This window comes from Neomonachus schauinslandi, chromosome 4, assembly GCF_002201575.2.
Source record: "Neomonachus schauinslandi chromosome 4, ASM220157v2, whole genome shotgun sequence".
NCBI classification, from domain to species: domain Eukaryota; kingdom Metazoa; phylum Chordata; class Mammalia; order Carnivora; family Phocidae; genus Neomonachus; species Neomonachus schauinslandi.
Window position 1 is genome coordinate 7,403,723 of NC_058406.1, and position 23,786 is coordinate 7,427,508.

Consider the following 23,786-nt stretch of genomic DNA (forward strand, 5'->3'; position numbering starts at 1 on the left):
CCTTGAAACATCTGTAGACTTCACAGCCTACTGGTATTTCACTTCCTTCCTTGGCAGAAGAACACTACTTCAAGTTTCTTACTGTTTTATTCTTCATGGTAAGTCTATTACAGGAATAGCACTTAGAGGAGCTGTGTGTTCCCCAGACCAGCTTCTGTTAGCAGAGTGAGTGATTCAGAAAGATATCTGGATTGTAAAATAGGGGAAATAACTAGGACTGATTCTGGCCTTCTCACTGTCAGAAATTCTGGACTGTGGAAGTGTCTCAGAGGACGGGCCCTCCTTTCTTGCCTTACCCCACTTAGCTTGCGGAAATGCTGAGGCTCCTCAGAATCTGGACTTTTCTGAACTGTTATATGTTAGGAATGCCCACAGCCTGGGATTAAAGGTGCCTTCCGTCCCTGATTCTTCTAGGACTTTTAATTTGTCAGTGCTGTGAAGGTTACTAAAAAGCTTGCCACTTGGAGCCATTGTAGTGCCCAAGGATTCCTTTGGTTCTGGAAATTGTCCTCTCTGTACATGTGGAAGGGATCTAAGGTCCTTTGAGGGGGTTTGGCCAGCACTTGTTTGGTTTTCAGCTCTGCTTCTCTTTTGCCCTCCTTTCCAAAGCTGGTAGAGTTGGGATTGCGTCAGAATACGCTGGCAGTTTTGGGAAAATTTGAGCTCTTCATGCCAAATTCTGTCACTGTCTAACAATAAGCTGCAAATGCACACTTATTAAGTGAACCAGCTCTCTTCAGCAGTTGCTTGTCATTTTATTTTCAAATCCTGATCTACTTGGCTTCCCATTTCTCCAGTCAAAGCAGAGTGGAATTGAAAGAACGATTTGGATAATTCCCTGCAAACCTGGTCTGTAAGAATGAACACATTTTTCCTTTGGGGCTGAGTCAGTATTTGTTTCATAGAAGGTCTGTTGGTTGGCCTTGTGGCCTCAGTCTCTCATTTGGAAAGATACAGGGTGATAGCCAACCCTTTCTTCCTTTAAGAGGCAATGTAGAACAGTGGTATGGGCTCCAAAGCCATCCCTATTGGCTTAGAATCCTAGCCCCACTACTTAGAGCTGTGTGATCTTGGACAAGGTACTTGACGTCTTTGGCTTTAGTTTCTCCATCTGCACAATAGGAATAATACTAGTGCCTATCTCGTAGGATTTCTCTGCGGATAAGTACATTAACTTATTTTACTTTATTTATTTTAAAGATTTATTCATTTGAAAGAGAGAGAGTGCATGCGTGTGCGCAAGCAGGGGAGGGGCAGAGGGAGAGGGAGAAGGAGTCTCAAGCAGACTCCCTGCTGAGTGTGGAGCCTGATGGGGGCTTGATTGCAGGACCCTGAGATCATGATCTGAGCCGAAACCAAGAGTGGAACACTTAACCAGTTGAACCACCTAGGCACTCCTAAATTAATTTTATTTATTTATTTATTTATTTATTTTTATTTATTCATTCGAGACACAGAGATACAGCGAGCGAGAGAGAACATGAGCAGGGGAAGCAGCAGAGGCAGGGGGAGAAGCAGGCCCCCCACTGAGCAGGCCGCCCAATACGGGGCTCAGTCCCAGGACCCTGGGATCATGACCTGAGCCAAAGGCAGACGCTTAACCATCTGAGCCACCCAGGCGCCCCTAAATTAACTTAATTTTAGAACAGTGCCTGACATAATGTGTTATCTGTTATTATTGCATTCATTAAATTCTGGATTTTCACTCACAAATGAGAAATCTTTCTTCAGGCCTTATTATAATGTTTTTTTTTGGGGGTATGATTTTTCACATATTGACTACCAGCCCACTAAAGTTGTTCTTTTATTTGTTCTCGAGTAATTTCCTTCCAATTTAAAGGAAAACCCTGAATGCTGGTGTTTATCTTAGCTGTCCTTTGTGACTTTTAGGTATCAGTGACATACTTGCTTTATTCATTATGGTGGTCTTTTTAGTCTTTCTTCAGGATGGTCTGTTGGAGTTAGAAATCACATTTATTGCTTCCTATCCTTGTTCTGTTTTCCCCATGTTACTCTAGTTTGCATGGTTGATCTCTTATGAGAGGCCCTTGTAGTCTGTACGTGGTATGGCTTATAGGAATGGGAGCTATTATTCCTATTTCTGTACTTCTCCACCAGTTATCTTCAATGAAGAGCAGAAGTGTGGTTCAGTCTGATTGTTTAGTGGTTATTCAATATTGACTATATTACAGAACATAGATTTTAAATCTGTTGAGATTCCCTGGATATAGTACATTTGGGATTGAGAAAACACAGAAGCAGGGAAGGGAAAAGAACACAGTGAAGACAGTAAGCAGTAGAAGAGTATGGCCTTGTATCCTGACAGACTTTGAACTCCAGCACTCACTTGCTATTGGACTTGTCACTCCACCTCTCTGACCCTGTTTTCCCTTTTTAAAATAATAATTACCCAAGGGTTGTTCTGAGGGTTGACTGAAATTGTGGACGTAAAGAGCATCTGCTGCACAGTTAGTGTTCAATGAGTGTTCGTTTCCTTCTCCAAGAATCTGTGGGCAGTTTTGGAAGTCTGCTGAACTCTTGAATAACAGTAGTTCAAACGAGATACTTCCCCCCTCAACTTTTTTCTATTTTGAAAAATTTCCAACCTCTAGAAATGTTGAAAAAATAATACAGAGAACTCTTGTAAAACTCTTATAAAAACTTCAAGATACACTGTTTACATTTTGCTGAATTTGCTTTATTTCTGTCTCTTTACATGTATTTTTTTAAAGATTTGAGAGTGAGTTACGGACATCACGGTATTTCATCCTAGGACAGCTAAGATAAACACCAGCATTCAGGGTTTTCCTTTAAGAGTGTCATAAGACGGGGCACCTGGGTGGCTCAGTCGTTAAGCGTCTGCCTTTGGCTCAGGTCATGATCCCGGGGTCCTGGGATCGAGCCCCGCATCGGGCTCCCTGCTCGGCGGGAAGCCTGCTTCTCCCTCTCCCACTCCCCCTGCTTGTGTTCCCTCTCTTGCTGTGTCTCTCTGTCAAATAAATAAAATCTTAAAAAAAAAAAAAAAAGAGTGTCATAAGAGTGAGGTTATTCTCTTATATAACCATAATACCATTGTCATACAAGAAATTCAGTATTGATAAAATACTATTTAATAATACAGTCCACATTCATATTCTCCCAATTAAGAAAAATCCAAATCCATTCAAGAAATAGGGATTGCATTGATTTTTGTCTTTAGTATGCTTCAATCTAGAATGATCCCCTAGTCCTTAAATTTTTTCTTTTTCTTTTCTTTTTTTTAACTGAAGTTTAACATATACCCAGAAAGCACACAAATTATGTGTCCAGCCTGGTGAATTTTCAGAGTGAACATACTTGTGTAACCAGTACTTATATTAAGAAATCAAACATTACCAGGACCTCAGAAGCCCCCCTGGTGTCCCTCCTGTCATTGTCCAACCCTCTAAAGGTTGCCCCTATCCTAACTTAAAATCCATAGATTAATGTAATAGCTTATTGAGTGACAAAGTCCTTATGGCCAAAAACTTTCCTGTGGAATTCTAATAGGTGTGTTGTGGTCAGTTTAATGAGTTTTGACAAATGTACATACCTGTGTAACCACCACCACAACCAAGATCAAAACGATTTCAGTTTTCCTAAGTGTTCCCTTATGCCTATCCCATTAAATCCTAGCCTTTGGCCTCAGGAAATCTGAACTGCTTTCTGTTGCTATTGATTATATTTGTCTTCTCTAGAATTAAATATGAATGAATTCATAATGTATGTATTCTTTTGTGTCTCACTTCTTTTGCTCAGAGTAGTGTTTGTGAAACTTACATTGTTGTATCAGTAATTCATTGCTTTCTATTGGTGTGTAATATTCTCTTGTATAGATATACCGCAATTTGTTGATCTGTTCACCAGTTTATGGACATTTGGATTCTGTTAATTATATATTGCTGCACAACAGTATTACAACACATTTACACAAATTACCAAAAAGAGCACACATTTTTTTGTTTCAGTTTCTGTGAGTAAGGACACAGTTTAGCTGAGTCTGACAAGGCAAGAAATCAAGGTGTCTGCTGGGGCTGTGATCTCATCTGGGTCTTGACTGGGGAAGGATCTGCTTCCTAGCTCATGTGGCTGTTGGCAGCATTTAGTTCCTTATGGCCTGCAGAATGAGTACCTCAGTTTGTTATTGGCAGTCAGCCAGAGGCTACCCTCACTTTTTTTTGCCACAGAGGTCTTCCTAACATGGTCACTTGGCTTCCTCAAAGCTAGTAAGGAAGAGAGTCTCTTAGCAAAATGGACATTACAGTCTTACATAGTGTAACCACATACATGTAATTACATTCATCCTGTCATCTTTACCATGTCCTGTTGGTCAGAAGCAAGTCACACTCAATGGGACCACGCAAGGGCATGAATACTAGGAGGTGGGGATCCTGGGAGTCACCTTAGAGTCTGTTACCCCACATGATTGGTTCTAGTTTGGGGCTACTATAAATACTCATGTATTGGGGCGCCTGGGTGGCTCAGTCGTTAAGCGTCTGCCTTCGGCTCAGGTCATGATCCCAGGATCCTGGGATCGGGCCCTGCGTCGGGCTCCCTGCTCCGTGGGAAGCCTGCTTCTCCCTCTCCCACTCCCCCTGCTTGTGTTCCCTCTCTCGCTGTGTCTCTCTCTGTCAAATAAATAAATAAAATCTTTAAAAAAAAATACTCATGTATTGTGAAGAGATATGTTTTCATTTTTTTTTGGTAAATACTTATGAGTGGAATTGCTGGGTCGTATGGTAAGTATATGTTTAGTCTTTTTTTTTTTTTAATAGATTTTATTTATTTATTTGACGGAGAGAGGGAACACAAGCAGGGGGAGTGGGAGAGGGAGAAGCAGGCTTCCCGCGGAGCAGGGAGCCCGATGCGGGGCTCGAGCCCAGGACCCCGGGATCATGACCTGAGCTGAAGGCAGATGCTTAATGACTGAGCCACCCAGGCGCCACAGTATATGTTTAGTCTTATAAACAAAGTGTTTTTGCAAAGTTGTACTATTTTTTATTCTCACCAGCCGTATATGAACATTCCACTTGTCCTACATCCACACCCACACTTGGCATTGTGTCTTTTTAATTTTAGCCATTCCACTGAGTGTGTAATGGTATTTCCTTGTGGTTTTAATTTGCATTTTTGTGATGACTAATAACATTAGGATCTTTTCATGTGCTTATTGGTAGAGGCTGGTATTCATTTTTTCCCCCATATGGATATGACCTATTCCAGCATCATTTGTTGAACAGGTTACCCTTTCTCCATTGAAGTGCCACCTTTGTCAAAAATTAAAAAATTGGGGGTGCTTGGGTGGCTCAGTTGGTTAGGTGTCTGCCTTCAGCTCATGTTGTGATCCTGGAGTTCTGGGATCGAGCTCCGGAGTCTGCTTCTCCCTCTGTCCCTCACCCTACTCGTGCTGTCTCTCCCTCAAATAAATAAATAAATCTTTAAAAAAAATTTAAAAAATTGTATATACATAGGTCAGTTTCTGAGCTCTATTTTGTTTCATTTATCTCTGTCTATCCTAATGCAAATGAAATACTGTCTTTTTTTTTTTTTTAAAGATTTTATTCATTTATTTGACAGAGAGAGACACAGCGAGAGAGGGAACACAAGCAGGGGGAGTGGGAGAGGGAGAAGCAGGCTTCCTGCTGAGCAGAGAGCCTGATGTGGGGCTTGATCCCAGGACCCTGGGATCATGACCGGAGCCAAAGGCAGACTCCTAACGACTGAGCCACCCAGGTGCCCCATGAAATACTGTCTTGATTGCTGTAGATTTATAGTAAATCTTAAAATCAGGTAGTGTAATGTCTTTTGACTTTATTGTTTTTCAAAATTGTTTTAGCTATGGTCCATTGCATTTCCGTACAAATTTTATTTTATTTTTTAAAGATTTTATTTATTTATTTGACAGAGAGAGACACAGCGAGAGAGGGAACACAAGCAAGGGGAAGTGGGAGAGGGAGAAGCAGGCTTCCCGCTGAGCAGGGAGCCCGATGCGGGGCTCGATCCCAGGACCCTGGGATCATGATCTGAGCTGAAGGCAGATGCTTAACAACTGAGCCACCCAGGCGCCCCTCTGTACAAATTTTAGAATCAGTTTATCAATTCTTACAAAAAAGCTTGGTGGGATTTTTATTGGGATTGTGTGGAATCTGTAGATCAATTTGGGGGAGAATTGACATTTTGGCAATATTGATCTTCTAATTCATTAACATGATATGTGTCTCATTTAGGTTGTCTTTTATTTTTCTCAGTAGTGTTTTGTAGCTTTAAGTTTGTAGGTCATGTACACATTTTGTTAAATTTCTCTCTAAATATTTCATATTTTGGCATGCTGTTTATGGATGTCATGTTAAAATTTCATTTTTAATTGTTGAATGCTAGTATATAGAAATAAAGTAAAATTGTATCATTGTTTACAATAGTCATACTATGGAAACAGCCCAAATGTCCACTGATAGATGAATGGATAAAGAAGATGTGAAATATATATGTGTGTGTGTGTATCTCATATATGAATATAATGGAATATTATTCAGCCATAAAAAAGAAAGAAATCTTGCCATTTGCATCAACATAGGTAGAGCTAGAGAGTATAATGCTAAGTGAAATAAGTTGGAGAAAGACAAATACCATATGAAATACCATATGATTTCACTCATATGTGGAATTTAAGAAACAAATGAGCAAAGGAAAAAAAATAAGAGAGACAAACCAAGAAACAGTCTTAACTGTAGAGAACAGACTGAAGGTTGCCAGAGGGGAGGTGGGTGGGGGGATAGGTGAAATAGGTGATGGGGATTAAAAAGTGTACTTATCATGATAAAAAAATAAATAAAATTGAGTTTGTATGTTGGCCTCCTATCTGTAACCGTGTTACACTCACTCATAATTCTAATAGCTTTTTTTGTAGATTGTGTGATTTCTTTGTAGATGATCCTGTCATCTGCAAATGAAGATAGCTTTACTTACTGCTTTCCAATTTATATGCTCTCTAGGACTTCTCATACAATGTTAAGAGGAATATTGAGAATAGACATTCTTGCCTTATTCTTGATCTTAGGAGAAAATTCAGTCTTCACGTTTATTATTTTTTTCAAGATTTTATTTATTTATTAGAGAGCACAAGCAGGCGGGAGGGGCAGAGGGAGAAACAGACTCCCCGCTGAGCAAGGAGCCCCATGCAGGACTCCTGGGATCATGACCCGAGCCAAAGGCAGATGCCTAACCGACTGAGCCATCCAGGAGCCCCTCAGTCTTAAGTTTTTTTGAAGGTGCCCTTTATCAAATGGAGGAGATTTAATTTTTTTCAACTTTTTAATTTTTTGAGTGTTTTTGAAAAAATTATGTTGTCTAGTGCTCTTTTTGCTATCTGTTGATCCTGTTTTCTTTATTTTTTTTTTTTTAAGATTTTATTTATTTGAGAGAGAGAGAATGAGAGACAGAGAGCATGAGAGGGAGGAGGGTCAGAGGGAGAAGCAGACTCCCTGCCGAGCAGGGAGCCTGATGCGGGACTCGATCCCGGGACTCCAGGATCATGACCTGAGCCGAAGGCAGTCGCCTAACCAACTGAGCCACCCAGGCGCCCTGTTCCTGTTTTCTTTATTAATATGATGATTCATGTTGATTGATTTTTAAATGTTAAACCAACTTTGTTGGATAAATTCCACTTGGTTATGAAGTATTATCCATTTTATATATTGCTGGATTTGGTTTGTTAGTATTTTGTTAAGGGTTTCTTCATTTATGTTTAAGAGAGGTATTGATTTGTAGGTTTCTTTTGTGTGTGTCTGTGAAATCTTTGTCTAGTTTTGGTATTAAGGTAATGTTGTTCTCATGGAATGAGTTGGGAAATTTTACTGTTTTTTTCTTTTTTCTGAAATAGTTTGTATAAGGTTGGCATTACTTTTTCCTTAAATGTTTACTAGAATTCACCAGTGAAGCCACCTGGGCCTAGAATTTTCTTTTTTAAGTTTCATTACATACTTAATTTCTTTTTAATTAATTAATTAATATATTTTTGAAGATTTTATTTATTTTGAGAGAGAGAGCACATGTGCAGGGGGAGGGCAGAGGGAGAGGGAGAGAGAATCTCAAGCAGACTCTTTAATAAATAAAAATAAATAAATAAATAAACTAGAAATTGGTAATAGAAAAGAAATCTGGAAAAATCCCAAATGTTTGGAAATTAAACAACAGATTTCTAAATTATGGGTGAAAGAAGAAATCATAGGGGAAGTAAAATATTCTGAGCTGAACAAAAATGAAAACAATATAATTTAAATTTGTGGAATGCAACCAAAGCAGTGCTGGGAAGGAAGTAACATTTTGAGTACCATACTAACTTTAGAAAATATGCTAGAGAAATAAAGAGCAAATGAAACCCAAAATAGGAGGAAAGAAATAAATGAAAAATTCTACACATTACAAAAAACATGGAATGCTTCATAAATTTGCATGTCATCTTTGCGCAGGGGCCATGCTAATCTTCTCTGTGTTGTTCCGATTTTAGTATATGTGCTGCTGAAGCAAGCACGTATTTTATTTTGTATTTCTTTTTGAAATATATTTTCACTGGATATAGAATTCTAGGTTGACAGGTTTTCCCCTCACAGGCATTTTAAAGATACAGTGCTATTATATTTTTTATTTGGCTTGCATATCTTCTGATCAGAAGTCTGAAGTCATTCTAGTCTTGATTAATATTTGTAGGTAATGGTTCTCTTTTTTTCTGGCTGCTTGTAAGATTTCCCCCTTTTCATGGGTTTTTAGCAATTTGATTGTGTAGTGCCTTAGAATGCTTTTGTGTTTGCTTTGCTTTGGGTTTGTAGCTTCTTGGATTTGCGAGTTTCATTGAACTTGGAAAATTTTCAGCTATTATTCTTCAAATATTTTTCGTTCTTTTTCTTTTTTTCTTTGTCCTTCATTTTGGTCAGTATCTGTTGCTGTATCTTCAAGTGCACTTACCTTTTCTTCTGCAGTATCTAATCTACTATCACTCCCATTTGGTGAAATTTTTATCTCAGATACTATATTTTCATCTCTAGAAGTTCTACTTTCTTTTTGTGCAATATATTTCTCTCCTTACTATGATTCTGTTTTCCTTTGAATTTTCTTTTTATTGAGGCATAATTGACATATGTTATATTAGTTTCAGGTGTGAAACATAATGATTCAGTGTATGTATTTTTAAAATTGCATTAAGTTCTTGAATAAGGTTATAACACTTGTCTTTTTTTTTTTTTTTTTTAAGATTTTTATTTGACAGAGAGAGACAGTGAGAGAGGGAACACAAGTAGGGGGAGTGGGAGAGGGAGATGCAGGCTTCCCTCTGAGCAGGGAGCCTGATGCGGGGCTCGATCCCAGGACCCTGGGATCATGACCTGAGCCAAAGGCAGACGCCTAACAACTGAGCCACCCAGGTGCCCCTGTAACACCTGTCTTAATGTTGTTTTGTCTGTGAATGATTTCTTCTAATTTTTCTTATTATTATGGATCACACTTCCCTGCTTCTTGACATCTTTGAGATTATTGATTGGGTGCTGGATGCTGTGAATTTTACATTGTCGAGGGTCTGGATTTTGTGATCTTACTTTGAAGAGTGTTGAGATTTGTTCTGGTGGGTAGTTAAGTTACTTTTGGTTCATTTTGATTCCATCAAGTCCCGTTTTTAAGCTTTGTTAGGGTGGATCTAGGGTGGCCTTTACCCTAGGAATAACCTGCCCTTCCCCTACCAGGATGTGGCCCTTCCAGTCTCTACGGAGTGCTCTGACTGAGCAGTGAGGACACCCCACTCTGGGAGCCATTCACCTCACGGCTTCTTCATTGCTGTTTCTCAGCCTTGTGGAGTTTCACTCTGTGTGTGCACACATTTTACTGTGCAGCAAAGACGTAAGGGAACCTCTGTGCAGATTTCTGGAGCTTTCTTTTGGTGTAGCCCTCTCCTGTCTGGAACTCTGTCCTGCAACTTTCAGCTGCCTTAGCCTCCCTGAACCCTAATCTCTGTTTCCTCAACTCAGCAAGAGACCGCCATGCTCTGTTGGGATTCCCTTGTCCCCCTTCTTAGTCTGAAACATGCCTCTTGGCAGAAAACCAGAGTGACCTTAGGGCTCATATCATTTGTTTCTGTTCTGTCAGGAATTACTACTGTCCAGTGTCTACAAACAGTGGTGTCATGTGTTTTGTTTCGTTTTCTAATTGTTCACAGTGGGAGGTTAAATCTGGTCCCAATTACTCCATCACAGACAGAGCAGAAGTCTATTGGTTGATTTTGAGCAGAGGGGCGATAGGATAGAACTTCTATCATCTCATCTCACCCTGAACGTGAGGTGGTGGTATTTTTCCCATTATTCCCACGGGTGGGGAGACTGAGGTTCAGGGAGGTTGAGCAGTATACCCGCGGTCACTCAGTTACTGGTGCCAAAGTTCATGCGCTTGCCTCTGGGCCAGTGCCTCTCAAAAAATAATTGTTGAATTGAACCTTATTCTTCTCTGCAAAGAACTATAGGCCAGACTGGTGTAGGACACACTCAGAGGTACACAGCCCCGTGGCAGGTGTGGGACGGGATGTTCAGCCAGGTGCTCCGACCTGAGCTGCATGTGCCGTTGGTCTTTGCTGTGCCTCAAGGTCAGCACTTGGGCACACCTTCTGGCTGGGGGAGGTCAGTGCCTGGGCAGCGGGAGTGAGAGCACCTTTGTGCCTATCAAACTGGGAGCATTTCTCTCTGCCACTGTGGTCTTTTTTTGTCTGTTTGTTTTTTATTTTTTATTTTATTTCATTTATTTTTTTTAAAGATTTTATTTATTTGACAGAGAGAGACACACCGAGAGGGAACACAAGCAGGGGGAGTGGGAGAGGGAGAAGCAGGCTTCCCACTGAGCAGGGAGCCCGATGCGGGGCTCGATCCCAGGACCCTGGGATCATGACCTGAGCCGAAGGCAGACGCTTAACGACTGAGCCACCCAGGCGCCCAAGTTATTATTATTTTTAAAGTCAAAACCGCCCTGTCAAAATTTCCAGGATCAAGGTGGAATTTAATTTGTAGAGATTTGTCTCAAGCCAGAAAATAGATTTGACCACTTAAAAGGGGTCGATGCAGGGGCAGGTGTTTGAGAAGTGTTGGGCTTTCATAAAAGCTGGGCTGGTGAGCTGGACGGACCCGCACGTGCTGGGGGACTGAGCTTCTGACAAGCAGTGGCTGCTCAGACCTTTGCCCTTCTTTGAAGCGACACCTAATGCTGCATGTTAATGATGGGAATCTGTGCTTCCCCTCAGCATGAGGAAGCAGAATGGTCAGCATTCTCCAAGGGGTCCTGTTGGTGTTTGGAAGGAACAGTTTATCACTGCATGCAGTGCTGGACATAGAGCCTCCCAGGCCTCTGCCTTCTAAATGCCAGTGAGATCCCCTGGTCATTGTGACCACAGAAAACCCCCCTGACAGTTTCAGATGCCCCTCTGGGGGGTGTTGTGGGGGGGTGATTCTGCTCTGGGGTTGAGAACCATTGGACCACAACACTGCACTGGGGAGTAGGCCAGGTTTGTGTTAAGTTGTAGATGAAATGTCCCAAGATGGACACATCCTGCTGTGGTCCTCTGCTTGCTTCCTTTATGCGTTTGTGTATGAAGTGATTGCTTTGTTTTAATTTTTTTTAGTTAAAAAAAGCTTAAGATCATATTTATTTAGTACCAGTGCTATTTTAAGTGCCGAAGATCAGCCTTCAGTAAGATGGTAAAGTGCCTGCCTTTAGGGAGCTTAAAATCTAGTGGGGTAATAAACTAGTTATTTCAGATGGTATTATCAAGGAAATCAGTGTGGAGAGTAGTAAGGATGAAGGCTGTTTTAAGAAACCACTTTTTTTTTTTTAAGATTTTGTTTATTTATTTGACAGAGAGAGACACAGCGAGAGAGGGAACACAAGCAGGGGGAGTGGGAGAGGGAGAAGCAGCCTTCCCGTGGAGCAGGAAGCCCGATGCGGGGCTCGATCCCAGGACTCTGGGATTATGACCTGAGCCGAAGGCAGACGCTTAACGGACTGAGCCACCCGGACACCCCAAGAAACCACTTTCTAAAGAACATTGAGATGAGAAATGGGGGATGGTCCATTTTAGACTGCAGATCTTCCAAAATGAGCTGGAGAATCATCTAGAATATAATCACTGTTGGGCAATTACCAGATTGGTGAGAGGTCCTCTCTGAGCTCACTGATACAGTCTGACAGACCTCAGTAGCACTGTGAGTTCAAACAGGGTGTGGGGAAATCTTGCTCCTCTTAGCAGCCCTGAGGCTGGGCGTGGAGTCCTGGCTTTGGTGTGCTGAGGAAGGCTCTGGAAGTCAAGACTTGAGGAGTTTGGTGAGTGTCGCTATTCAGATTCCTTGATGGAGGTATACACATGCGTATGGGTTCTTAAATGCTCTGAATGTCCCTGGAAGAATCTATAAGGAACCAGCATCAATGGTGGGTCCCCCAAGGAAGAGGGGGAGAGAGCAGCTTTCTTTTTAAAAATTTTAATATTTTATTTTTTAAGCAGAGTTCACTTTTGTGGCTTACAGTTTAAAAAGGTACAAAAGGGTATATGATGAAAGAGACTTCCTTAGTACTATATACTGTTTTCCCTCGGGCAAATACTGGCTATTCAAGAGATGAACTAATCTTAAGGGAAGTTCCTTGGTGATAATGATTCATACTGATTAGTTGTATTTCAGGAAGAAGAGAATTTTGGGTTAAGTCAGAATGAGGCTTCCTAAGTATTAAAGCTGTTTGAGTTAGTTTTGTTGAGTCAAATAATCCACATTATTATTTGAGGGGTAGCATTAAGAGTGTTGCTTAATGAAATGTGGTCTAAAACTCTATGATTTTAAGTAGAATGTTTCAAATCCCTTTAGTCCCAGTTACTGGCTGAGTCATCACAGGCACATTATTTAACCTCCTTTGCCTCAGTTTCTCATCAGCAATAATTTCAGACATTTATTGTAGCACTAAATGAAAAAGAGCTAGATAAATGTTAGCATTTCGTATTTGCCAAGTGGAGTGAAGGAAGCCCTCGGGAAGATAATGAACTTGAGTCTATAATCCATTCAGTTGAGTAAGAACCATTGTTTAATTCGTTGTTGCCTTTCATTCATTCAGCAGATACCTGTGGAAGGCCTGATCTGTGCCTGATACTGTCCTAAGCCCCAGGGATGCAGTAATAAGCACACAGTTTCTGCCCCTGTGGAGTTCATAATCTGGTGAGGGACACAGACCTCAGTCAGATAATCGCACAAGTAAAGTTGCAGTTCTGCTCAGTCCTTGAAAGAGAGATGGATGGTGTTAGTATATATTAGGGAGAATTCACCCTGTTTTGGATGTTAGAGAAGAAATGCTTCCTCAAAGACGTGACATAGCTGAAATCTGAAGGACGAGTTAAACTGTCAGAGGTGTGGGCAGGGATAGCATGTGCAAAGGCCCGGGTGTCTGGTGGGCAGAGCCGGGCAGTGTGGCGTCACACACACCTGAATTACAGTCAGTGGATGCAAGGCCTTGTGGCCATGTTGAGAGAGTTTTCGGTATTAGAGCTGTTGTTGTAGTGGTTTACTGGGGTGGGCAGGGGTGAGATCTGATTACTACCGTTTTGAAATGATAGTCTGTTTGCAGTGTGGAAAATGAATTAGAAGAAAGCCAGCATGGATGTGGGTGAACCGATGCGAAGGCTCTTGGCAGTGGTCCAGAGAGGAGTTTTGGGAAGCTTTGACCCAAGTGATGGCAGTAGAAGTGGAGAGAAGTGGATGGACTGATTACATGGATATTTAGGAAGGAATGTTGGCAGGACTTGATAATGTGTTAGCTCTGGTGAGTGGGAGAGAAAGAGTTGTCCAGAATGGTCCTTTGGACTCCGGTTTGTATATTTTGGTGGAAGGTTGTGCCATTCTTGCAGACAGGGAACAGTGGAAGAAGACGTGTGGCCGCGGGAGGGGATTATGAATCTGCCGAGGAACTTGCTGAGTCCAGAGGAAGCTGGAAGGCGGCTGGATGGAGAACTCCGAGGGGGATCTGGGCTAGAGATCTAAACGCGGGAGGTTATCCCTGCTGCCCCTCACCGCTGCCTGCTGCCTGCTGCCTGCTGGGAGCCTTAGGAGAGAGCGAGCAGGGCGGGGGAAGGGAGGAGGGAACGCGAGCTCAGATTCCCTGAGACTTTCCACCTGGTTTCGTGCAGGCTGACCTTGTCCTGGGACTTTAGATGAGGAGATAGAGTCCTTCTCCCAGCAGAGTCCTTGTCACTGTGCTGTGTGCCATCCGTGCGGGGGCATCAGGGCATGAGGAGCTCTTTGGGGACCCTCCGTAGACTGGACTCTTTCCTCTCCCACCTTCTTTGTCCCCCCCACCCCTGGCCCCGGAGGCCTGGCACTTGCTATCTGAACAAACTGAGAGGAGTATGGAGGCTGGAGGCTGGTTCCAGAGACCCACAGATTAGCTGCACTTGTCTGGATATTATCTGTAGATAATTGGAAATTGGCTTGAACATCAGTAACAGTAAACTAATCATAACTCTCTCAAACTGCTTGTTCTATTCTTTTGGAGATTTGTGAGTTTCCTCCGAGTCTGTCTGTCTCTGTCTCTCCCTTTCTCTAAATTTGGCCAGATCATCAGCCAAGGGTTGAAGGCAAATGTGAGCTCCAGAGAGAGGAGAGGGTGACAGACTGGAGCCAGGTGAGTGGGCCACACGCTCCCTGCCTGCTGGTTGGTCTTTCGGCCTGTCACTGGCTTATTTACACAACAGATTCAAGCTTCCTTACTACTGGGGATTGGTGTCCTCAGTGACAGGTGATAAATCGGAACCAGTGTCCATAGTTTCTTTGCTTCCTGGCTCCAAGTAGATGCCTGGAGAAAATCCAGAGTGTGGGCACCTGGGGCCCCCTTGTGGCTGGATCTGGTTCTCCACTTCGGCTCTGCTTTTCCCCCGTCAGTTGGTGGGAAGATGGCAAAAGGGAAGTTTTGCTCTCACATGAAGCCTTTCCTCTGGACTTTGCTATTCCTGTGGATCTTGTGATGGTCCCCAGCCCTTGCTGCTCAGCTGCTGATCTTGGGCCCTCCTAAGCCAAACCTAGCCTTCTCCTTGATGTGCTATGGCAGTGAATCCAGAAGCAGTCTCTTCATGTTGACTGGCAAATTCACACTCCGTGGGTGGGCTACTTCTTATAGGCAGCCCACCGTGGAACACTCTACAGTCTGAGAAGCTGGTGAGAAATAGGAGGAATAGGTGTTGGTGTGTGTTGTTTGAGAATATAGTGTCTTTGGTTTTTTGATGTCCATTGGGTGGCACTGTGATCTTATTTTTGTTTCTGTTTTTCTTTGCAGCCAAGCTCTACTCCAGGAAGTGAAAATGTGGTGCCTCGAGAGCCTCTGGTAAGTACCCAAGATATAGTGTATCATTTTCTAATCATTAAAATACCGTGTGAGTGTGGAGAAATCCTAGGATCCTATAGTTTTGCATCATTAGTGTCTCTTCAGAAGTAGGTGCTGTGTGGAGACTAACTTAGTGACCTTTGACTTCTGACTTCTTTTCTGGCATGCAGGGTTAGTGGGCTCCCTCCTTAGTAAAGCCTAGTCTTTTCTGAAACAGAGAGCATCTACCTCAGGGCTTGATGCACCGCTTTGTTTGTTGCTGATCAGTAGTAATCAGTGGGATGCCTGAACCCTTTGGAGGTGGGGTTGGGACCAAGTTGCTACTTGATTGTCTGAAATAGCCATTTTGCCCTTCAGGGTGAGAGCGCTGTCAGGTGGCCTTTGAGGAACAGGTAAGGCAGGGAGTTCTGTTTTTGCCTGGTCGGTAATTTGTGATGCTCGTACCAACATTACCTGCTTCTAGTATTGACAGGGCAGTGGCCTCCTGAGTACTGAAGGTAACTTTCTTCATGAAGCGCTTTTGCTTTGGTGGTCTGAGCCCCAGTCCCTGCCAGCACCCCCCATTTTCATCCTAGCTTGCATTTCAGGGCCTACTGCAAATTCTGTTTGTTGAGTAGCAAGACTTGTTCTGTACTAACCAGATAAGTTTTATGGAAGGCCAGCTTTTAGAGCTTTGTCTTTGTTTGGATGGTGATAGTAAGCTCAGGGATGCACCGCCCAGTTTTGGTTTCCCAGGCTTGGTTTTCTTGCCTCTCCTCCGGTAGTAGTGGGAGGAGGTGATGTGAGGTCCTTAGCTGGCGTGAACAGGCCTGAATTCTAGCCTGAACTCAGGCTTTCCAAGGCAGAAGGTGAGTTGGATTTGGCTGAGGCTGAAAGACCAGGGTGATGCAAGCCCTGCTGGGGCTGTTTCAGGAAAGTGTGGTTGTCTTCTGTGACACCCACTGTTACCAAGTGTTACCAAGTCCAGCTCCCTTCCCACCACACCCCACAGTGGCTTCGTTTCACTCTTGGTATTGCCCGGGTTTGTCCTGGAGGTCAGGGTGGTGGGAAAGCCAGAGGCTCCAGAAGGGCTTTGCTTTGCCAGGCCCTTAGCTAGGGAGCTGGAGTGTTCCCCTGGGGCCTGTCAGTGCCCTGCAGGCTGGAGTTGTGGTTGGTTTTGGACTGAAGTCCAAATTGAACGCTGTAGTCCTCTGCAGCCCTTTACCTCCTTGGTCTCCTTTTACATTTTTATCTACTGACTTTACTGCTGATCCCCGGCAGAGCTGACTGGTCCTTCTTTTGCAGCATGATTGGGTAAACTCTTGGGGGTTCTTTCTAGCAGCGAGCCCTAAGCAATGGCAGCCTTGCTGATTTCTGGGTATTTGGAGCCCTGCAGCCCCTTTGCTCTGCTAACATTTCTGGATGCTGCTCTTTTCCTGCTGTACTCTGCATCTGCTTGTTGTTTGGTTGTATTTTCATTTCTTTCTTTTCTGGGAGGCCCCGAGCAGTCTTCAAACCCTAGTAGCCTGTGATTGTCCATCAGACTCATTCTCTCCAGGCCAACTCTACAATTACCTTATATTTAATTAATATTTTTCCCCCTCTTTACGTACTTGCTACATAATTGCTCAGAGGAAAGAAAACACATAGCAGCAATTTATATATATATAAAAAAAACAATAATTAAAAAAAACCCCCCGAAATAAACTCCCATCTCATTTGGGCTGATCCTATGAGTTGGGTAATTAGGGCCCTATTAAAAGGTAGACCCTTTCTCCTTCCCTTCTTTTTTTTTTATTAATTTTTTTATATTAAACTCCCACAGTCTTTCAGTCATGCCCTTATTGCTTTTGGACAACCATTCGCAGCAGCCTGATTAAATGAGGGCACCAGCCGAGTTGTATGGTCTTGTGTGAGCTACTTCTGCCTCTCGAGAGCAGTGGTGGGAGGGTGCCAGGCAGCGGGGCCTGCCAAGGACTAGTGAGGACTCGTGGTGGGTAGGGGTACAGGGCTTTGAGCTGGCAGTAGGCTGGATGAGAGTCACAGGGTGCTGGTGAAGGGATGGGGTGGTATCCCCACCCATAGAAAGCCCACAGCTCTCTGTCCAAGTCCCCCTTCCCTAGGGGAGGTTTCTCAGGCGTGTGCATTAGCCGTCTCTCGATGCTCAGGAGGAACAGACAATTGAAGAATAAAATTAAGCCTTCTTCTTAAGTAATTTATGCATTTTATTGGGGAAGAAATGGCATTTGTACACATGAAACAATTAGCAGACAGCACAAGACCATATATAATTTTAGCAAACAGTACAGAATCGCATATAATTTGGTGCAGAATTGCCTGGCTGGGAGTATAAGAGCCCTCATTATTCAGAGAAGGAAGAGTTCTGCCCGGCGTATACTTAGGGATGTTTTTTTGTGAAACTTGAAGCCAGGTCTTGAGGAATAGAATTTTCCAGTGTTGAGGGAACACCCTGCTAAGTTGCTTTTGTTTTTGTTTTTAACTGGGAGCATATTTTCCATAAAATTCTTTCGTGGAAGCTGCCTGTTCTCTACACTGAAATGGCTAAGAATAGGATACTGAAGGCGTATCATCTTATTCTTGGTCTCCCGAACTAGGTGATCACTTTGGAGTAATCTTTCCCTGTATTAGAGAAGTGAGTTGTGACAGAAGAGGCTCCATGGAGTGGTCAGTACAACGCAGATGGCATGGACGGGTGATGTTCGGGGGTTCGCATTAGTTTTTTGCTTTATCTGCTAGAGAAGGAGGGCCTGATTTTCATTTCTGCCCTTCTGGACCAGAAAAACGGTTTGTGATTGTGGTGGTGAGGAGTATCGTCTTGTAGTCTCGAAACGACACACTGGTGTTTTTAGCCACCCCGTTGTCTGGATTCCACCCACATAGTGACTGCATGTTACCTTCTCTTGCCCCTCAGTCCTCCTCCCTGCCATGAAAAAACCACCCTGGCAACCCTGGCCATATTAGTGAGATAGTTGCTTTATAATGTCGTAATGCCCTCAGGGCTGGAGATGGGTGAACAGACCGGTCTTGATAAATTCTGTAAACTCCCAGTTGAAATTCCCTTATTATTGATGATAAAACTCTGCCAAAGTTAAAATGGCCGATTGCTTTTTCTTCTTCATACTTTTTTCCCTGAGCTTTGCCTCCTGGGGCAAGGAGTTTTGACAGTCCTCCAGAGTACTGACCTCCAGCCACCCCCCCACCCAACAACCTGTTGAAAACCTTCTGTAAATTCCCTCAGACCCGAGTTTTCTCATCCCCTGTGTGGGCATGTGCTTGGGCCCTGGGTCAGGTCCCCGCACAGCTCCCGCAGGATCAAGCCCCACCTGGCCGATGGGTCTTTAAATGGGTGGACAGTTGTTTGCATGGAGTAACTCGGGTTCTGTCTTGCTGGGATTCAGAAACTAGGGTTGTTTTTTTTTTTAAGATTTTATTTATTTATTTGACAGAGAGAGAGTACAAGCTGGGGGAGTGGCAGGGAGAGGGAGAAGCAGGCTCCCGCAGAGATCCCAACGTGGGGCTCGATCCCAGCAACCTGGGATCATGACCTGAGCCCAAGGCAAACGCTTAACCGACTGAGCCACCCAGGCACCCCAGAAACTAGGGTTAAGTAACCATCTGAGAGTCCTTTTAGTCATCTGAGTTTAGGTTATTTGAAGTGAGCAGTAAATATGGTTTCGTTTGCACCTTGCTCACAGGTTTCAACACACGTTCCTCAATATCCAGCAATACTGCAGGCCGCCTACTTTATACAATTCTTATGCATTTGGGTTAAATTAGCATTTTGACTTTCTGCTCTTTGACACCACGTTCTTCCTAATGGATGTGTCTTCTGCCATTCGTTCTTCCTCTGACTTACAGGTATAGTTTTTTGGTTCTGTTTTGGTTTTTATCCTTTCCCTGCATCCCTCCACCCCAATACTCCCAAACTACGACAAATTTATTTTTATAAAATATGATGGTTATTTCTACTTTATCACCTTCCCTAGGATTAATTGTTTTTAGTAGGCTGAATTACTAAAAATAAGGATGCTCTGCACTCGCTGAGGCAGGCCATGTCTCAGCTTTGCCCTCTAAGTATAGAAGTATCTTGTGGCCTCCAGTTTCTCCCTGAGGCTAATGGAACCTTGCCCAGGGGGTCCTACATCGTCGATCTGATCTCAGTCCTTCTTGGGGAGCTCATCTACCTTATGCCTGGGACACCGAAGATTTTCTCTCTGGTTTTTAAGTCAGTTAACCAGAGGCAGGTAATCAAAAGGCCATTAATACCTTGATGAATTCAGGGAGTTAGTCTGTGAGCTCTTCTTTAAGAATACCTATGGCTTGTTGCCTGTCTCGTAGAGACCTTGCGAGTGAGTGTATTCCTGGCACCACCCTGTATTTGTATCTTTTGTGGCTAGACTTCTTTGGACATACTTGCTGGTGGGCTCACCAGGGACAGGTGCTTCTCATGTTTTGTCCCCACCAAAAATCTCTGAAGGATGACATTCACATGTTGAACCCATTTCTTTGTGTATACTCACATACATATGCGTGTATGTGCATATACAGAGCATATAATGCATATATTTCATAAACTTCAAAGCAATTCATGGAGAAATAAAATGGATTTTTTAAAAAAAGATTTTAAGTAATCTCTGTACCCGATGGGGGGCTTGAACTCACAACCCCGAGATCAAAGGTCAGAGGCTCTACTAACTGAGCCAGCCAGGCGGCCCAAATTCATTTTAATATTGTATTCATGAAGATGTATTCACAAGCACAGGGGTAATGAAACTGGCCCATTTAGAAATTTCAGAAAACTGTCATTTTTTTTTTCAGGAAAAATAAATCAATATGGCAAATCTAAAGTATTAAGCATTATTATTTTAAGAATCTGTTGTGGTTGATTCCTGTGCTGAGTTAGGTTTACTCAAATGAGCTGTAATTTCCACTCAGGGACATCTGTCTGGATACAGGTGAATGGGGGTGACATCATAGGGATAATCCTAAATCTGCTCTACTTATTTATTTTTTAAAAGCAGATCATCTGCAGATTTTAGTACTTAAACCATTACTAGCAGCACATGGGGGAGGTGAGCCCCTCACAACCGCTGCTGAGAAACTTGGGACTGAAATCAGGAATAGACAACTGAAGGGTGGGGCTGGTGGGATACCCCTCTGATGACGCCTTCATCCCGGGAGCAGGCTTCAGGCTGGTGCCTTTCAGATAGGGAAGGTGGTTGGCTCTCCTCCTTCCCCACTCTTATTAATGGTGGAAATCCTTCAGTGATGAAAATGCTTCTCTTTTGACACTGACATCCCTTGTGGGAGGGTGCCAGAGGGTCCTCAGGTCCTTGGGGGAGGAAGCTGATGAGAGTCTTTGGAGCTGGATGAACTTGAGAAAAGCCTCATTCCGGCTCTGGGTGGCTTGTCTATAATCTCTAGGCTACTTACTGATTTTGAAATTACTGTATCTCTCTACTTCATCCTTCCTGTTCTAGAGGAGGTTTATTGAATAGATTAGGTGGGGCCCTTTAAGTTCTTTCCTCTTTCAGGTAAATGAAGAGGTGGTTTTCTTCAGTTTTAAGGTATCCTTTTACAAATGATTATTAGACTAATCGAAACTCTTAGGAGTAATAATTAGGAAAATGGAATTTGAAATAGTTACTCATCTTTGTTTATACTTTGGGTCCCTGGCTTTTATAGTAATACTTGGTGTTTGTTATAGTTCCTGTAGTCAGAGGCCCTGACTCTCGGGTGACCAACCAGGCAAGTGTTCTGGGAACTCAGGAGCCCAGCACCCCTGTGCCTTTTGCAGAGTCGCACAGAAATTGAGTGAATTCAGTCTGTAATCTTGTCATCCACGTCATTTTTCCAGAAGGAAAGGCTGTGGTTGCCCCCTTTCTCCTGGAGATGGTTTCAGAGTTCTTCAGGTGCCCTTGGTCATTGCTGAGGCGGCGGTAAAGGAAGCTCTTATTTGGGCAGAGGGCATTCAAAGGTTTTTCTTTTGCTTAAGATCGATCATTATCTTACTTGAAAGACTTTTCACTTAGAAGCGTTTTTTTTTAAGTGCCACCTAAAAGATGGGTATTCCATGTGGCAAACTCCGTAAATCCCCCATGAGCCTCTGGTTGGAGAACTGCTGAATGTCATGTTGTACTGAGGACTGCCAGGTGCCCCACGTTTTCCAGGATAATTTCACTTGAAATATTTTTGCACGTTCTCAAACCATGCAGACCAATTTGGGTTTGAAAAATACGATCTTGTAGTTAATCCCACTTCTGTGCTATGAGAAACCGCAGGAAGATGAAGTGGTGCTTTGCAGGAGGATGCGTTCGCCGCCCTTCCTTCTTCCCTCCCAGCTCGCCTTTCTTTTATGGTTTGTAGTTATAACCAAGATTTATGCTTGTTGCTCCACAAATCTTCTCCCTGCCATTATGAGTTTGTCTGAACAGTCTAGAGATGGGGCCGACACTGAGTGATTCTTGAGGTAAATCTACCCGGGGGCACTCTCTGACGCTCAGAGTCACAGAGGAGCTAACTCATAGCCCCCAGTGGATCGGATAAATTGCCCCTGTCGAGAAAAAGACGTGCTGCCACCTTTGTGACCCCCTGCCTTAGCAGTGTCCTTGGTGGTACAGGGGCCTGTTTGTGCTTACTGAGTCTGTGGCGTGGCGCTCTGGGTCCCAGTCACACCCTTCACCCTGCGGTGTCTGTCAAGAGGCCTTTCTCTATCTCACTCCATTTTTCTCCCTCCCTCTCTCTCTCTCTCTCTCTTCCTCCCTCCCTGTCTCTCTCTGTGCTGTGGCCCCAGTGGGCCACAGCAAGAGGGTCTTTGGGGCAGGGCAGCTTTCTCCAGCTTGGTGAGGAGGAGCTGCTAACAGGATCAGGTGCGCAACTTGATGATTTGTATAAATGGTTTAGTTTTCGCACACTTCACTGCAGATGGATTTTGATGGAGAAGGGGAAAAAGTGGACAGTATGTATTAAACATCTTTTCTCCCCTTTCCTTATACTTTCTTTTTGCTGCATCCTTTTGGCTTGTGTGTACTTTTGAGAGTTATTTCAAACCTCTTGTCATGTGAAGCGGCAGCATCAGTAAATACATTTTTTTTTTAAAGTGTCAAGAGCTCACATTAGACACGCTCCTTGAAGCGACGGACCCGCTGTTATGGCACCAGGGAAGCCGCTCCAGGAGGCCTGGGGTGCTCTGAATGGGCAGCTCCTGGCCCGTCACGCCCACCCCTATTCTGCAGACCAAGAGGTTCGTCAGCTCGCTCTGAACCTGTGTGTGCCAATTTTATTTGTTAGCGAATGAGGCAGTTTTGTTAAATATGCTATAAACAGGTAAAATACAAAAGTGAACAGAGGGAGCTACAAATATAGTGTGTTTTATAAACATTAAGTGAAAAGAAGGTTCTGTGAAAGCTAAGCTTGAATGCTTTGGTAAATGTGAATTGCAAGTAGAATGTCTTTTCAGGTGTGAGCAAGATGACAAACTGGGGGAAGATCATAAAAATCTACAAGTATTTAGTACTTTGATTTGCATTACTAGTGTCTTTAAGTTCTCACTCTGCTTTAGAAATTGTGAAGGGTGTGTCATGGGTGGGGTTTATGCAAGAAAGACATCTGGGAACTTCAGTCTGTGGGCCCAGACTCAAAGAAAAGGTCTTGGCTCCACATCAAAAGATTAGCAAATGACTGTACGTTTATAGGTTTTAAGTTAATGTAAAATGGTTAAGGTATATAGAGTAGGCTCCATTTTTAATGATTCCCGGCTTTAACCGATTTTTCGATTAACTGACCAATTACCAGCTCTGATGGCCTAGGTCAGGAGGGCTTCTCCAGTGCGTTTTGCCGGCCTTGGCGCTGGTCTCTTTATTTTTGTTAGCTTGTTTCATCCTAACAAACAGGTGAGAACTACTCTTTTCCTCAGTTTACAGTGAGGAAACGAGCCCAGGGCAGGCCAGTTCCTACAGTTTGCAGGGGGCGGGACTGGGCTTGAACCCCCCCCCCCCAGGTGCGGACAGCCCAGCTCTCTCGTCTGGGTCCCAGGCAGGGATAGCATGCTGACCTCGCGCCGCCTCGAGCCAGAGTGTGCAAGAGGGGCCTTGGCTCTGTTCAGGGGCTGCCTGGTGAGTCTGTGCTGCCTCTGAAGCTGCTGCTTTCGTGTGTGCTCCCCGGTGGGAGTCTTTTGTATGCATCTTAGCTGTTGAAAAGGCACCTATTAATTTATCACAGGTGATGTGGGCCTCCTCATGCTGGAGGAGGCGGCTGCACCCCTGTACCTCACTAATGACAGGTTGAGGGATCGAGGCGCGATAATAGGATCTTTTCATCTGTGTCTCTAGAGCAAAGTGCTATGTCCCTGCCAGCTTCTAGGGGGCAGCAGCTGCTTGTTGTTTTACCTC

General features: G+C 43.6%; 1 protein-coding gene and 1 non-coding gene across 2 annotated transcripts in view; one reads left to right on the forward strand and one right to left on the reverse strand.

Moving 5' to 3' along the window:
• Positions 1-23,786, forward strand: part of PEX14 (peroxisomal biogenesis factor 14) — a 139,431-nt gene that overhangs the window by 1,160 nt on the left and 114,485 nt on the right. The window contains exon 2 of the mRNA XM_021683426.1: positions 15,349-15,396. Within this exon, the coding sequence (XP_021539101.1) occupies positions 15,349-15,396 (48 nt within the window). The remainder of the gene's footprint in view (positions 1-15,348; positions 15,397-23,786) is intronic.
• Positions 8,442-8,548, reverse strand: LOC123324647. Its single transcript, XR_006539925.1, has one exon. It is a non-coding gene; the product is annotated as a U6 spliceosomal RNA (small nuclear RNA).